Source organism: Armigeres subalbatus, chromosome 1 (assembly GCF_024139115.2).
Source record: "Armigeres subalbatus isolate Guangzhou_Male chromosome 1, GZ_Asu_2, whole genome shotgun sequence".
Lineage (NCBI taxonomy): Eukaryota > Metazoa > Arthropoda > Insecta > Diptera > Culicidae > Armigeres > Armigeres subalbatus.
This window is the reverse complement of record NC_085139.1, coordinates 17,594,145-17,611,989: the sequence shown is the minus strand read 5'-3', so window position 1 is coordinate 17,611,989 and position 17,845 is coordinate 17,594,145. Positions and strand designations below refer to the sequence as shown.

At 38.4% G+C, this 17,845-nt stretch overlaps 1 protein-coding gene across 8 annotated transcripts in view; it reads left to right on the top strand.

Moving 5' to 3' along the window:
• LOC134222299 (stAR-related lipid transfer protein 13) overlaps positions 1-17,845 on the top strand; it is a 433,861-nt gene that overhangs the window by 360,765 nt on the left and 55,251 nt on the right. Inside the window, exon 1 of one of the 8 annotated variants that reach the window (XM_062701477.1) lies at positions 12,719-13,161. The exons of the other annotated variants lie outside the window; for them this stretch is intronic. Coding sequence (XP_062557461.1) covers positions 13,035-13,161 — 127 coding nt within the window. The 5' untranslated portion in view covers positions 12,719-13,034. Of the gene's footprint in view, positions 1-12,718; positions 13,162-17,845 lie in introns of those variants that run through there. 8 annotated transcript variants of the gene reach the window in all.

Sequence of the window (17,845 nt, the reverse complement as noted above, 5' to 3'; positions counted from 1 at the left end):
GAATTTTGCTCTTCCTGTCAAAAGGAGTAGAAATTTTCAACATAATAATTCGGCTTGATATCTAAAAACAAGTTCTGCATCTCCTCTTCGCGATACATACATAAAGCACTCAAATGCACGACGTTATTCGTTAAAATAGAAATTTTAAAGTCTGACTGAATTTGCTTTATAATAGACCCCCTGGGGGTTCATAATAAGAAATTGCTTCCCTATAGTCGACACTTCACTTGATTTTCATGTTCCGTTTCAGGATTTTCTGCTTCCCTATTATGGACCCTCCAAATATTCCTATAATGGACACTAGAGTGATCCAATTTTTGACTTTTTTGCTCCCCGATGCTTAAACGATTGCATTTGCCTTTTTATTAACCCACCCAAATTTTTAGCTAATTTGGATGTAAATTGAGTGAGAACGCGCGGTTTGAAGTTTGTATAAAAATTACTATGAAAACAGTAACTTTCATGGAAAACCGTTCCCCAACGCTTCCCTTTAAGCTTTAAAAATATATGAGTACATCAGCAACATAAGAAATTTTACAAGGAAAGAGGCCGTCTTTGTTACGAAACGATTTGATGCTCGCAATAAAAGTTATTAAGGAAATACTGAATCGTGGGAAATTCAATTTAACACGTAAAAGAATAACATCAATATCAATAATGAGCATTTTTGATTTCTTCATAACTTTGCTTCCAAACGAAAAATTGCTTCGCAACAACAACTGCCTTTCAGCTTGAGAAGTATTCTGTGTAGACAATGTGTTGATTATATTTAAATAGTTCATGGGCCACACACGGAACGTTCTTCCACATAAGGGTCAGTTTTCACAGTAATTTCCATACAGACTTCAAATGACGTGTGCACAGTCAAATTACATCCAAAATTGCTAAAAATTTGGGGGGATTATTAAAATGGCAAATGCAATCGTTTAAGCATCGGGGGGCAAAAAAGTCAAAATTTGAATCACTCTAATGGACACTCTTGTGTTATCTTCTTCTATATATATAAAAGAAAGTTGGCATTTGTACGACCGCGCATCACACAGTATTCTTCTTCTTTTTACTTAGCTTAGCTTAGACTGACTGTACATATCAATGATTGCTACTCCGTGATTGACTGGTACAAATAGCAATTCGATCCAAGTGAATAGTGATTGAGATTTACCATATATTCTCGAAAAGCACGTTTCAGCAGCTCGCAAATGTTGACCATTAACCGCACCAGCCAAGTCCGTACAGTCAGTTGGGAAAGGGAGGGACTGTTAGTGTGTGGTCATTGTTGCTACTAGAGGCCGAGAATACCTCTGCATCTCCACAATTACCACGGGAAGGGAGTTGTGTTAGATGGATGGGGTAATCAGTAACATAGATCGAGATTCACCATGGAAAGTGATGTGACCTATGTAACTTCTACAGTATTAGCATTACCTTATTTTGTTTATTTGTCATTCTTCGCGATTGATCATTTGAATTTTGGATTGAGCGCCTGCGTCATCATTTCTTTAACGTAAAGAAAGTAGAAAAGAAGCGGGATTGAAATCGAAAATAAGGATATATTCTCCGCTGTTCAACCACATTGATAGTAATCGGAAAGCTAATGTCAACCAGCAACCCTTATTTTATCTCAATTTGAGGTTTAATAAGAATGCACAGCCAGGCATAGTTTATTAATTTACGTTTATTTAATATGGCGTTAATTTTGCATTACTTTCTTTTGTGTGGCTTAATGTTTTTATTTAGTGTTTCACATACTGTTCGCTCTTATGGATTCCATTATTGTATTATAATGAATTTAATAAGTATAACAAACATAAAAATCATAATAATTATAATATTGTGCAACTAATGTAATTCTAAGTCACTCTGAAACATATCTTGCATCGAAGCAAATTGTGTTAGATGCATATCTTTAAATTAAGTAACCACAAAGTAATGGAAAAAGTAGCTGGTCCGGCGAACTTCGTCTCGCTCAAAAATGTTCTCATTATTCACAAAATAAAAAGAAGACATACTCTGTGATGCATCGATTTATCTCAAAGATTAAATTTGAATTTCAATGTTATCTAGTCTCATCATAACATACTATTAGCATGAGCGAGGCCATAGTATAAGTATAATAATGGCATAAACTTAAACAGTCATATGAATGTATATTTACCCGTCATTCATACTTCAATAAATTATTTAATTGTATCCCTAGTCACTGCCATGACAGGACAGCTGTGTTCCCAAATTTGAAAAAATCTTATGTAGAACCAATGCATAGGTCCATCCGTGTCCAAACACACACCAATATCTCACAAGCATATGGACATGATGACGCATATTAAAAAATACACTTTCGGAACAAAAAAAAAGTTATTTGTTATAAAAAATAGATAAATGAATATTATCCACTTCATGCACATATAGAACTAAGAACTGAGTGGAATATAGATTGAGAACCGGCACTGAAACAGGATCAGTTCCCAGTCAATAATCTCGATGTACTTGTAGAACTTATAACTGCACATAAATATATGCTGTTTTAATTAGGCACTCCTGAAACTAATTTAATTTAGTAGGAAAAAAAATCCTGTCATTTCGTATTATTCGACAATCAGCTGTCAATTCCAAATCACAGGAGTTCCTGATTATTGTCGATACACATTCTAAGTGCCTATATGCCTTCGAAATAAAATCTACTAGTGCAGAAAACGTAAATGTCGCCTCGGCGCGGATTCAGAGCAGCATTCGCACGCTGCAAATAAATTTATTTAACGGGATAAGTAAAAAACAAAATAGTTTTGAGAAAGTGGACTTTTCAGAACCGATTGCTATGAATCTACCTACATACGATCACTGTAAAAATATGTTGAGACGGAACATTAACTGCATGGATTAAACTGTGTTTTTCGGTCCCATTCCCCCATTTAGTCATACAAATGATATCTTGTCCTGTATTTAGCGTAAGAAAATGGAAAACTATTTCTCCTCCCATAAATTACATACACCATAAAGTTAAATAAAGTGTAGATTGGAACAAACTCACCGGAGATTCCATCTGAATTTCAAGAAAAAAAAAAATCGCCGCGGCACTAATCCTTCCACAGAACACAAAAACATCCGGCCTGAGTTACCAGTCCTACAAAAGAACACCTGAATAGTCTAAATAAAAGAATCAAAGGCATACGAAAACTGAAATTTGACGGAAGCTGACACGGAGCTCTTTTTCCACCTTTACTTGCACAATTTGCATGAAGTTTTAAAAATTTGATCAGTTTATTCTCAGTTTAGGAGAAGTGGGGTAGCACGCCCATAGGGGTTAAAACGCGCCACCCCTGAATGAGGTTAAATATCCCCATTTTGATTATTTTCAATAGTCTATACGATAAAGCAATGAAAAATATTGCATATACATATATTTCATGATTTTCTCTAGTTATACATGAAAAACTCGAAAAAACGATTTTTGCGTGTTTTGATGCAATTCTAGCTCGGTGGAATTTAGTCTTTCTGTCGCTGTTATACATTGATAAATTAATAATTGAGCCATGAGCCATGCTGCTTACTCGTGTTCTTCGTTTAAAACGATTTTATGGGCCTTCAAACTTCTGAGGTCGGTGTGGGGCATTACGCCCATGCTCATTTCGTATGACCGAAACAGCTGAAACATTCGGTTAATTGCCTTAATGTAGGCAATTAAAATGAAAATCAGTACGATAAGCACATGCGCGTTTTAACCCATCCACTGGCGCATCTCACCCCGCATGGTTTCAAATTCATTTTTTCGGGTGCTTTTTGAAAATCAAATTTCTGTGCAATAAAATGGACAATTAGATATCTGTTATCGGTAGTCAGTCGCAGATATGCTGTTCTTCAGTATGCGCTGATGAAAACTGGCTGAAATGGTGGTTTTCATTGATAAAATGGCATTTTCCTTAACGTGAGCGTCCTACCCCCAGTTCCCCTATATTTGCTTCATATAGTAAACAGCAAGTGCTATTTCGCTGTCACACACTTCTCTTCTTCTTCTTCTTCTTCTTCTTATATATATAAAAGAAAGTTGGCATTTGTACGACCGCGCATCATACAGGAATAGACAGCCCAATTTTTGCTAATTTATATTCGTTTTCTTTTTCTCTTTACGAGGAAAAACGTTATGATGAAATGGAAATGCTTTGAAAATTAAAACTCAATATTTTCGATGAAATGGTTTTTCGTACAATTTGCATGGAATTTTAAAATTTTGATCATCTCTATATATAATAAACAAAGTTGTAAAAAAATGAGAGATCATTCTGAAGAACCGATTTGTTATCTAGATAAATTGTGGACGCAAAAAATTGTATTAGAAAATTTACCAATTTTTGGCGAGACATAGTTCGCCGGGTCAGCTAGTTTTATATAGAATTATAAAAAATCATCTAATTTTACTTTCCATAGCGTTTCCAATGCATGTAATCAAATCATAGGACTGTAAGGTGGGTTCTTCTCTACCCTGATCAAATCTTGAATATATTCTGACACAGATATACTACCTTTGACCCATGACCAAGTTCTGTTTTTTTGTTTTGGGTCAGTTGATAACATTCCTCATAGATTTAATATGCAGCATTCTGTAGAAATAAATGATCCCACCGAGTTGGATGACTTTTAATAACATATTTTTTTAGATAGACATCATGTTTCTACAAATCAAAAGAGTTTTTGGATGACCTGCAGTGCTTGATAATAATGTGTTTCCCCAGACGATAATGAGGAGGGCATTTCGGTAAACTTTGCCCATGAATAAGGCTAACCAATGATACTCTATACCAAGGAGAGGTTAGAGATAATCTTACCGGACTGGGAATCGAACCTATAGCCACCATCATCATCGTGTTTCTTGTAGCAAGACAAGACCAAGTGTGATCTTAAAAGGCTGGATCATGCACACCTTGAAAATAAGGGTGGACTAACCACCATATTATTTACCATAAACCTGAATGACTTGTGTGGGGCATGAAAAGTCAACAACAAGTCAAAAATTCTGCGTATTTTGGAGGAAAAATATTTGAAAATTTAAGAACCATCTTTCTACTACTACTTTTATCAAAGCAAGTTTTTGCAAGGGATTGCCCCAAAATATTTTTAGGTAGATTCTTGACAGCATTCAAAAAAATCGATTGTGTTTCAATAACAACAACATTTCACAGACTGTCACTCATCAGTAAAGTTTAATTATACTCTAAGTCTGTGCGAAACCCGCGTAAGTTTTTTTTGCTGTAATACATCGGAAACGGAAAAGGGGATCAAGTTTACCCAGTCTCGTTTATTAACTACCCTATTCATTCTTTCCACCACACTTTGATTATTTATTTGCGTGAAGAAACAGTAGGGAAAGGTGAGGACATGTTATCTCATGGGAGACTTGATCGTTTTGGTTGATGGTTTGACCTAAAACCAGATTACGTTTGTTCTAGCTTATTTTTAATATAGATCCTCTAGACAAATTATATGGAGATCGCAGCAAGCCATGCACGCGGATGGTTGCTTTTGAATTAGCTGTCACGTTTTTGTTCGTTCCCGCAAGAAATAGATTCGGCTGATGTTTATATTTTGCATATGTAGGGGAAACTGGACACACATGATCCCCGGGGACACAAGATCCCCCTGTTTTCTCGAAAACTGATCACATTTTCATACCAGTGGTATGTGCAAACGAATCCGTTAGATAAATTTTTAAATCTGAGTAACATTTGATACTAGTTACTTTATGTATATGGGTTTTAGAGAGGTTTTAATATTTAAGCATTCTCAATCCTTTTTTTCTTCAAAGGAAAAGTTTAATAACTTTGAATATGTCCAACCAAAACGTACCAAATATTTACTGGACAAAGTTTTATTATTGTAGAATGGAATAAATTCATTCAATTAACTATTGCTTATTTTCCATTGAATACAAAAAACAAAAGAAGATGAATACTCAACATGGACACACTTGATCCCCCACAGTTTGTACACACTTGATCCCGATATTGCATATATTGAGGCGTCTAATGTATACCGTCGCATATTATTATATTGTCTGTAACTAATTGATCTGTTCTTTTCTAGTTAAAAAGTATAAATAAATTTTGTTTCTCTTTAATTTTGTCAATCAGACAATACATGCGCAATTTGAATTTCTCAATAGCCTTATTTCATAAACCAGAACAAAGTGTAGCTGAACATACTTAGTTTTGATTAGTTTTATTAAATGCATTTAAACATTATTTTCAATGAAAAAGGGTGTAAATTAAGCTTTGAAAACACTCAACAAATCACAGGGCTTAAAATCAGTATTGTTCGATCTGGTATTATTTTTTTTCCGTTTGAACTAGTAGAAGTTTGCTTACAATCACCATTTATTTGTAAATCTTCTTAAAAATTTTCAATAATAGGCTCATTCAACATCTGTTGGTCAGTCGTTTAAGAGAAATCGCATTTTTGTAATAATAACACGCACTACAAAAATGATGATGCGTGATAGTACCATATTGATGTATGAAGTCATCATCCTGGTATGATCATCACGGTTGTGGTATTGGTAGTAGTCTGGCGATCTCGATGTACCGTCGCCGGGGGAGGCAATGGGTCAAATAGGGGTGAGATTGGGTCACTGTTTCAGCTACTTAGAATGCTTGTAGAATAGATTAAATGCATCTAAGGGCAAGAAGACCAAAATATAAGAGACATTTTTGGACAATTTTGCTCTACTACCTCTAGACTGCCGATGAGAACGATGACCCATTCTCACCCCCAGACCCATTGTAACCCCCGATGGCGGTGTCACAGTATTTTTTATTGGTCCCAAAACAGGTACTCAAGGATGGCCACGGTATTTGCAGTGTGGCCAATTTTCAGAGATTTAATAGAATAATTAGATTATAAAATTACAAAGACATATTTATGTATCGATCAACCATTTTTGGTATCATAACTGTATCAATCGCAAAGAGAAATCCTCTTGGGAACATCATGGTTGTCGTGATATGACCACTGTCTTTTAGTGGAGCGAATGATTAGAAAGAAAAGTGGAGTTAGTGGAGAAAATGGACAATTTTGTTGCTATAGCAGACATTCTATCTGTCACTATTACTCTATTCGAGAACTAAAATACTTGCCTTGCTTAATACCAACAATATTTAATTTTCGCACGACTGATATTACGGCAGACTATGAAGAATTATTAGGATTTGAGGCTAGACCAATTCAACCTTTCATTAGACTTGGAAGAACCTAAACATGTTCAGCTCATAAAGGGATCAATTTCCCCCTATATGGGGATCAAGTCTCCCGCAAGTTTTGAAAATGCCAAATTTTCTATCTTTCGGCAAAATCGATTTTTTGGTAACTTTCATGAACAAATAATTGCTTCCAATGACGTTTTTGAATAGCTTATTAAATTCTTTATCAAGTCCATCAAGAAGCGTGCAAATCTGTGCATGTTACATCGAGAAATATCCTAAACAAAAAGTGGGGATCATGTGTGTCCAGTTTCCCTACTAGAAGAAAAAAGTTAAAGTGATCTGGAGTTTGAAATGTACGCGTTTGGTTATCTTCAATAAAGTGTTTTTCTTTATTGAGTGTGCAAAATCGGGAATGTCTTTTGTTAAATATGTGTGGCTGTGTGATAATATCAGAAATACATGGATTGCTCAGAATAGCTCTGGAAGAGTGAAGTGAATTATTCGTGGAGACTAGAAAAGATTTTCGCTTCCTCAGTTCGTTTATCCGGAATTGGATCAATTTGGTAAGATTGTTTCAATATGTTTTAATAAGATTTCAAAACTTAATACGCGCTGGATTTAAAAATCCGGAAGTTTGTTTATGGATCCATTATCCAATTGATAATGTTAGCATAAACAGGCGGGGCTTATTGCAAGTGAAAGTGACCTCGGACTGGACGTGAGTTACCAGGCAGTCTGAAATGGGTCACTGGATCTGCATCAGTAACTTCTAACCCCCGGGCTAAAGCTGACTTTATTACAGACAGCTTTTTCACATAATACCACTGCCGGAGTTAGATACACACACAGATCCTCCAGACAAATTATAATTATGTCGTGATTCATTTTGTGATAACCGTAGTAGTTCTACAGGGCTGTTTGTTTATTTGAACCATGCGTTTGATCGTGTTCCTGCTCGGTGTGCAGGTAGTTAATTTGTTCTGCTTTGTGCGGCTGAATCATGGTTAGTTAAAATCATTGTGTGAAAAGAATGGCACGGTCGTATCGCTTATCAGAGTGAATCCAGATCCAATGATGCCTACAGACTGATAATCGCACCTGTGGTTTCTGTTGAGACGCAGAGGTGAAAACGGTCTTCAAATAACAAAAACCACCTACTAATATTCCTTCCCTCTTCCTAACTGACTACAAGTACATTGCCGGCATGAAATTTGAGTCACTGAAACTCGCACATTGAGAATGTTTGAACAATCCCAGCCAGTCAGTCAATGCTAAGCAAAGCCAAACTAAAGGCTGTTAGTTTATTTGAACCCTTCTTTTAGATGCCCGAAAAATTTGATTAACTTTTTCTAAGATTGGTCAACTAGTACACCCAAATCAACAAAAAGTGACATTCTTTGCATTAGGCGTTTTGTATCAAATCTCGCATGCTCAGTTTGGTTGCGATCAATACATCCAAACGACTCGCGTTGGTTCCTCCAGCAACAAGAATATGCATCGTGTACAGGAGTATAACTTCGACTCACACAATCATTCCGACTCCGTTCAACTTGATGGCTGACAAGGACACGTCTGCGGCGAAACCTTTTTGTAAGCAAATAAGGTTGACGAAGTATATACAGAATCGTTCCTCGGCGGATGTTTAAAAAAATATTCTATGTAGACACTAGACTAGAGACCTTATGTAATGGCTTGCTATATTGACTTAATGTGCCAATCTGTGAATGGGCCTCAGCTTAATACAATCTGTGCATGGATTTCATGCAAGATTGTCTTAAAATAATGCATTCTCTGGTTGGGTGTGGCCACAACAGACTCCGACAACTGCCACTGATGCTGATGGAGGGACCGCTCTACGTGGAATCTCGAACAAAATGGCTCACGCGCTTTCTTGTACTCAATGAAGTGAGCCCATTAGCCCCGCCCCTTTGTTAGTTGATATGGGAGAGAATTTTATGTGCACTTGCAACAAACTCCTTTGACGTACTCACGTCTGTGAAGTGGACGTCCTGACGTCCCTAACTAGCTCACCTTGTAGGGGGACACACAAACCTCCCAGGAAGGCGAAACAACGAAGAATAGCTTCAGAAATAGCACAGGGATAGCTTCCGTAATTGAAAAGACGGACAGATAGGTACATTCTATTTCATTTTATTTATATTTAAAGTTAAATCATGGGTTGGAGTTTAATGTTAGTGACGCTGCGGCCAACAGGTGTAGGTGGGCCCATGGGTGGCATGCTACAGGTAGGGTAAGTAGGCGTTCGAGCATACCTTTTCTGGGGTGGGGAAAGGGAGTGGTCACTACCGGAGTCTGTGGATTCTGTGGCAGAAACGGGACAATGCCAAAGCGTTTGTTCGGTATCGTCGGAGTTCTTGAAGCTGAACCTTTTGAAGTGCTGGATCACCCTGTAACGCTGGGAAGACACCTTTGCATGGTGTGTTACGGTGTAAGATCTACCATTGTCACATTGTCATCTACATGCAAATCCTGACCCAACGAAAACCTTCACAATATCCAACTCCGTGGTACTTTTTGAGGGTGTCGCTGAGTCAGGGCCTCTCGTTAAGTAAGTATTACATCAACACTTCCTTCCCTCCCAAATTACGGTGAAGATGGGCGTGGCCAAGATTAGTAATCCTCATGCTTTTGTTATTTTTATCCTAGATTGAAATCAAGGACCACACCCACCTTAATTTCTAATAGCAATCTGAATAAGGATTTCAAAAGAAAATCATGAGTATCACTAGGGTCCAATCCACGAAGTACAGCGTAACTTTGCTATGCTATGCTATGGACCCTTTGAAGTGCTGGATCGAGCGGGGTGATCATGAAGGACCGGAGAGGCCTCTCCGTTCAGAAGGTCATGCAGTGAAGAAAGGTGATCTACGTCACCCGGATGGCGACACTGGGTTGGTACTAGGGCCTTCAGGCTACCTCCGCTTGTGGGTCTTTCCTTCTACGAGTCGGTGGGAGCTAGCCTAGCCACAGGGCTGGAACGATGTTTCGATGGTGATTGATGTTCTGGCTTGGGCGTATCGAGCCTGCTTCAACACCCTTCTTCAACAGGTAAGAGCGATCCTCGGCGCATGGCGCGGTCTAGAGTTGGACCTGGTTGTGTACAGTTGGCGTCGCGATGCGGAAGACCTCGTGTTGGCTGATGACTGTCTTTAAGGTTACCCGGGGCGCCACAACTTGATCTACAAGTTGGCGTGTGGCTTCCTTTAGCTTCAAGGGGGACCGTTTGGGCTCTTTTGCACTCCTGCTGGGGCGGTACACTCCCCTTGCTACCAGGTACTTGTCGGCATAGGACCGATCGGCGGGGAGAGTTCCGGTCTTACACAGCTCCACTACTGGCACAAGCCGGCTCAAAAATCCTCAAAACTTTGCTGTTTTACATCGCGTGCTTGGTGACCCCTGTTTCGGCCCGTGACAATCGAAGTTCTCGCCTTTTTCTGGTTATACGTCGGCGACTAGATCGTGATCTTGAATCTAGAGAAATATACACGACGAAAGACTCTAGTTTTCGAGCTTTTCTGTCGACCTCGCTGCTTCATTCGATTCCCATTCAACCTTTCCCGTTTCCTCATACGTTTTTTCTTCTTCGGTTGTCAATTCGCTCCGGATGTATTTCTTTTTTGTCTTTCTCGTACAACAAAGTTTGTTTTTCGCCATCGCCGCATTGGGGATGTGAACCAGTGGCGTTAGTCGGGTACACGGTCAAGCCGGAATATCCACATAACTATTTTAGTTATTGTTATCGTCGGTAACACACTCAATCCGAATAACGAAGGGGCGGAGCTACTTACTTCATTAGATACAAGAAAGCAGCTTTCCTCCACGCGCGAGCCATTTTTTTTTTTCAAGATTTCGCTGAGAACATCGCAACTAGCATCCAGCGCGTGCGAGTCAGTTAGTTCGAGATTCTCCGGAGAGCGGTCCCAGCATCGCGGTTGCCGCAGATCCAGTTTGCTGTAAATAATCGTACGGCCGTCATCAGCAACATCATCAAGATTTCAAAATTCATCCATAACTGGAAATAGCTTCGAGACTTCCATCTTAACCTCCTACGTGAACTCATGCGGAAATTTTGGCGAAAAGTAGTCTATAATTATCTGTAGAAATTTCTGCGAGAAATCTTCCAAAAACTGCGGGAATGCCTGCAGAAATTCTTCCGAAAACTGTGGCCAAACTTCTACCGGAAATTACTTGAAATACTATGATGATACTAAGGATACCTAAAAAAACCAGTGATTTTTCCAGGAAAAGAATGGAAAGAATTAATATTGCGAGCTAGGAAAATAAAGACCCCCCTAATTATTGGACAAGGATTTCACAGGAATTCTTGTAGAAGGATCTTTCCAGAAGTCTTGGCGAAGGAATTCCTCAGAATACGAGGAGATGAAAATTCCTATAGTACATGGAAGAAGGTTTCATTATAATTCGTGAGGGAAAAACTCCCCAGAGTTGTCAGAGAGAGGATTTATCTAGAATATCTGGGCTGAGGTGAGTGATTCTTTCGGAGAAGGAATTCGTCCAAATTCTTGAAGGAGGAATTCCTCTTACATTCTGGGAGAAGGGTTTTTCAAAATTCGTTTGGGGAAATGCCCTGAACTGTGGGAGGGTGAATGTCCCAAAATTCCTGAATAAGTATTCCGGAGAATTTGTGTAGAAGGAATTCTTGAGGGAGAAATTTCACAATGTTACTGAAGAAGAAATTCTGAAGCAAAAATATTCCACAAACGACTTTCCATAAGCAGATTTTCTCCAGAATGTATGGGGGAGATTTCATAAGAATTCAAGAAAAAGGAATATCGTGTTGAGCGGGTAGGATAGGCTTAAGTTCTTTAGCATTGTTTTGTGAGAAAATTCCTTCAGGGGAAGTCCTCAGAATTTATGGGGTAATTATTGTTATTTCTGTGGGAAGATTTGTTCTAAGGCAATCAGTGTCGATCATCCCCGACAGTGCTTAACTAGTCATATAACTGTTAAAATTTAACAATTGTAGAAAGTTTACACAAAAAGCACTGCCCTATTCCCCATGAATCGGCCCCAAAAGCTACATATTGTATCAACCATATGGATCTTCTCCATTTTCCGAAGCGCGGTAAATACAGCAGTGCCCATCAGCAAACAGCACAGGTCTGATCTATATGGTGCTGGTCAAAGCCGTGAGAGCTTGTGGAGAGCGATTTTCCTTCCAGATTTCCTCTGCCGCATGGCTGCAAAAGAGGAGCACAGAAAGGATACCATCTCTGACGGGGTGGCTGCTGTTGTTGGTCCGATGGACCGCTCGTCGTCGGGCTATCACCACCATCATCATCATCAGCAACGTCACCCGAGATGCAGCATCCGACTCCGATGTTGTCGGTTGAGATGTTGCTTTTGCTGTTGTTGGTTGTCCTTTTGCTGGTCGATACTCCCGCGAGCGCGGAGCCAATGTATGCTAATATGCTCTCACTTCGAAAGTGAAAATCTGTTTGTGCATTGTTAATTGGCGAGCTTCTTTGTTTGTAGGCTGTAGGGCATTTTTAGGCTGCCTGTTCTACGTTTCCTTTTTTCCGTTTCCAGTAGCTGTTGTAGTGGCGCAATATAAGTTATGTAACAATTAATCAAAAACCAATTGGTCGTACGCAAAATTTACGCGCAAAGTGCTGTGAATGAAACAAATCGTGGATTCAAAATTGCTATAAGCTTTTTCTTTTCCGTTTCGCTTCGTATCGCTTTTCGTTCCTAAATCCACCCATCCCTCGTGTGAAAAGTGCTCCGCGGATCAAATTCAACGACCCGTCGTCGTCGTCGTCGCCGTCGCAGTTTCTTCCGGACTACGAACGGCGGAAGAAAATGCACCGCAGGATGTCCAGCTTTCGCGAATACAAGTTTTTCCGTAGCTTCTCGGCCAAGATCGAAAATTGGCATATCCGCAAGGCGGAATCCCTGTGGAAGCGAATGCGGGAACGGAAATTGGCAGGTAAAGTCAGTCACTTAGATCCAGTGGTGTGGTGTGTGCTCTTGGTCTATGACCGAACTTCTACCCCGATATGGTCTTTCTACGTATGACTCAGCGTGTGTCGCCAAGTCGTACCAAAACGTACCAACCCAAACCTAATTAATATTCTGAGCTCCATGCTTGAAAAGCATAATTCATTTAGCATTCATACGAAGCATATTAAACTGTTCATTCATCATCATCGTCACCTTGTTGTGTGTTGTGCTGTGTATTTATATGCAACAGCAGCAGTGCCAGTAGGAGCTGCAGTGTCGCGCAGTGGCCGGAAGCCGAACGAAATCTCGTTTTTTAAGAACAATAATATTTCTACAAAAAGTATGGTAATTAGCGGTAATGGTAATGAACTCGATGTAGTATGTTCACGGGTGAAAAAGCTAAATTATTCATCTTCATTTCTTCTCAAGGAGCAAGCATTTCTACTCAAAGTATTGAATGATTTTTTAAGCCACTAGTAGAACAAAGTCGAAAAATAGTTTCAAACCCAATCTCAACTTCTCGCAGTCAATAACCGAGGAAACTTGATTAACTACATATCTAGAAGACAGTTATGTTCCAGTTCCAGATTCAATGCAATGCCACAATTAAATGGAAAATTATGATTGTTTCCGCGGATGACGCATTTGAATCCATTAGCATATGACTGACATCCTTTGTGTATGAAGAATATGTTGGTTCGCTCACATTGAAACAAATATCCCACAGGCCTTTTCATGGTTCGACAAATCTTTTTTTTATATTTTATATCTTTATTAAGGAGATTTTCAGCCCTAGGCAGATCAATTCTCATGAACTCCTCCAAGAGTTCTTCCGAGAGCTCCTTCAGGAATTCCTTCGGTACTTCCTCCAAAAGTGTAAGTACAGAGTTCATCCAAGTATTGATTCGAATATTTATCGAAGAGCCTCTTTGGGAATTTCTACGAAAACTTCTCGATTTTTTTTCAAGTATTTTTTTCGAGAGTTCTCCTAAGCATTTTTTCGGGAAGTCTAACAAGAATTCCTTCGAAGATTTGTCGAACTGTCTTACTGGGAGTTCTCACAGAAATAACTTGAAGAAGTCCTCCAAGAATTCCATCTGAAAGTTCCCATCCCACCAGATTTCCTGCCAAAAATTCCTTGGATTTCTTTGAAAATTCATCAAAAAGTTTCCTAGTGAGTTCCTCCAGAAATTACTTCAAGAATTCCTCCTAAAATTCTGTAAGAAGTTTCTATAAGGATTTCCTCGGGGATTCCTCTATTGATTCCTTTAGAAGTCGCTTCAACAAGCTCGTTTTTATAATTTTCTGCGAGAACTTCTCCAAGAATTGTTAAGAAATACTTCGTAGATTAGACACTAATGATACTCAAGTTAAATCTTTGTTCAGAATTATAAAAGTCTAAGGATTTCTATTCCAATCCATACCCATCTTTAACTTAACTAGGGGGAAGCTTTAATGTAGTAATTATTCAACGGGAAGTCACCGACTCAATAACACTCAGTATAACGAAGATTGATTTTGGGAAAGTCTTTGTTGGGTCAAAATTTGCCTGTAGCAATGGCAATGGCAATGTTACAATGGTAGATCTTATCCCGAACCACACCGCGAAAAAGTGGATACTCAGCGTTATGAGTAGTAAATAAGCATATGCGGTATTTCGAAAAATTTCGTTTCAGGTGGTTCGAAACGAAATTCCGCGGAATTTCGCGGAATTTGAGCATGGCGAAATCTGATTTCTTCATTTCGTTTCGTTTCGTAAAATTACAAAAATTTCGCAAGAAAAAACCAGCTTTTCACGAAATTTAACGGAATTCCGCGGAATTTCGAAACAAATTTAAACTTAAACCATACTTTATATTAGCAGAAATTTTGGCTGCGCCGCTTAACTAAATCATAAAACTATTTTCAAAACTTTATGTTATACATTTTTTTCTATTAACGCTTACTTCTTCTTCTTCAATGGTTCTACATTCCAACTGGAACTTTTGTCTTATTCGAAAAATTGCCGGACAACGGCATAACATATATGTTATAGCAACACCTCTTGTTTCTCAGTGAGTAACAACAACTGTGGTGTGACTTACTAAAGGTCTGACTTATGCACAACGCGTCGTATTTGGAACTCCTTTGTGACACAAAAAGCGCAAGAGGTGGAGCCTATTTGCAACATCTTGCGGCTATAATGAAAATAAAAACACAAAAACCAACCGGGAATGGAACCATGGATCTTGAGATTTGCCACCTTCTACTATAACCATCACACCAACAATTCTATTTGGATATTCTGCTACAAGTGCACTACATAAACAACAAAGTCATTTGTAACTTCATTGTACCTTTTACGGAACATGCAGGGGACTGTCAAAAATAAAATACTGCTCAGCTGAGCTCAAAGTGTTTTGCAACATATCAGAAACATTGTCGTAACAGCAATGAACCGAAGTGTTATTAATTCTGCAACTCATCTGTTTTGTTTCTGATATGAAACACATCGAGTTTTAAACCACCCAAGAAGTCAGATGGGTAGAATATTGCGACGCCACTTTAACGGAAATGAAACATTGTGATTTTATGAAACTGGGACGTGGCTTTGATGTGACTCGATGTATTGCCAGTGTCTTCAATGCAATTTATTAGGAACAAATACCTATTTGAAAGATGTTGCGCGTGCTGCTTGGGTATGCTCCGAGTATTCTTTTTCTATGTCACAGAAGCGACATAGATCATTTTGAAGTTTCCTTATAAGCTTCAAATGATATCGACTCGAACAATGACCTGTAATGAGAGCCGTATAAGTGCTTAGGTCTCTTTTAGATAATTCTAAGATGTAGCGAGTCATGAAAACATTTGGAGTGATAAAGCGTTTCGATTGCCTGGCATTAGTTGCGTTCCTAAAATTGGTTTCTATTTTCATAGATTCCCATACCTTCATACGAAGAGAAGAAGTTGGTAAGCTGCAAAAAGGTTCCGGTCCTGTAAACCGACTTGATGATCCGAGTCTCGCCAGCATATTCCCATGGGAATCGATATGTCTATCCCAGAGCCAGTAACTCCTGCTCCCACTTGGTTGTTCAATTTTGAACCGTCAGTATAAAACGTAATTGATCCTGAACGAAGTATTGGTCCTCCATTCAACCATGTTTTGCGCCCGGGATCAATTACTTTGAACAGTCTATTGAAATTGTACTTTTTCTCCATCCAGTCTTCATTGTTTATTACTAGGGAGTTTATACTGAAGTTTTTGAGAATGCTAAGATGACCCTTAAGGTCACCTCCTAAGAGGTTTTCGGATCTTCTGATCCTCAAGGCAATCTTTCAGCTTCTTATTGTACAATTTGATGCAGAGGAAGCATGTACAGTAAAGCATTTAGTGCACTTGATTTGTAATTGAATTTGTAATTGAGATAGTCGCTAATCGTTGAAGTTTTTCGAGTTTCTTCTGAGCATTCTTCTCTTTCGTCTTTGGCCACCAGACCAACGAACCATAAGTAATTCTTGGTTTTACTATAGCTGAATATATCCAATGGATCATTTTTGGCTTAAGTCCCCATTGCCTACCAAAAGTTCGTTTACTGATTCATAGAGCACTTGTCGCTTTATTAATGACGTGTTCTAAATGCATGTTCCAGTTAAGTTTGCTATCAAGAACTACGCCAAGAAATTTGACTGTATTCGAAAGTTCAAATCGTGTACCTTTCAATATCATGTTGTTCAGTGAGAACTTCTTCCAACGCGTGAAGGGCACAATAGTGGTTTGGAAGGATTTACACTCAATCCTTCTCTATCGCACCACGTGGAGATCGCTTAAGAGTTAAGAAGGCCCTAAGAAATAAATTGACTGTAAGCATATGACCGGCATCATTATTGGACATGAATTGGAAACTCCGAAGCAAGTGAATAACTTTTTTTTTATCCAGAGTAGATTACACCCAGTACTTTTTTACACGGTTGGTTTTTACTCGATTACAACCTTTAGCGTCAATGAAACTTTGAGTTAACCCTATAAAAAAATAAAAAAAAAATAAAGAAAATTCAGGTGAAATTATATTTTTAACGAAATTTGAAACGAAAAGAAATTAACAATTTCTATATGTGCATATACTTACTAATATAAAACTGAACTGATTGATCAGATTCAGGAGAACACGCTCCATGTATTGCTTTGAAAGCGGCACAAATGCTGGGGTATTGCCTTATTGCCAATTGTATATAAACGGGAACGAGGTGATTTATCACAGACTACTTCTTCTCTTATTATAACTCTATTTATCGCAAAACAGTTATTTAACTTTGAAAAGTAAAATCGAAAATCCGTACATAATATAAAACCAATTTAATAAAAATTCCGCGAAAAAAAAATAATATTTCGTTTCGTTTCGAAAAAACTCGAATTAAATGGACCCTGATTTCGTATCGTTTCGAAGACTCGAAAGTAAATCTATATTTCGTTTCGTTTTGAATCAACATAGACATTCTAAATTTCGTTTCGTTTCGTTAGGAAAAAGTGTGTTATCGCATACCCTTAGTAGTAAAGAACAATTTCATAATACCGAAAATCAAGTTGTCCAAATTTCAAATGAAAATTGTCTGAACTCCGCGATACGAAAGGGATTATCATTGCATTTTGATTAGAACATCTTGTCATTCCGGAGGCATATTATCCGAGTTCC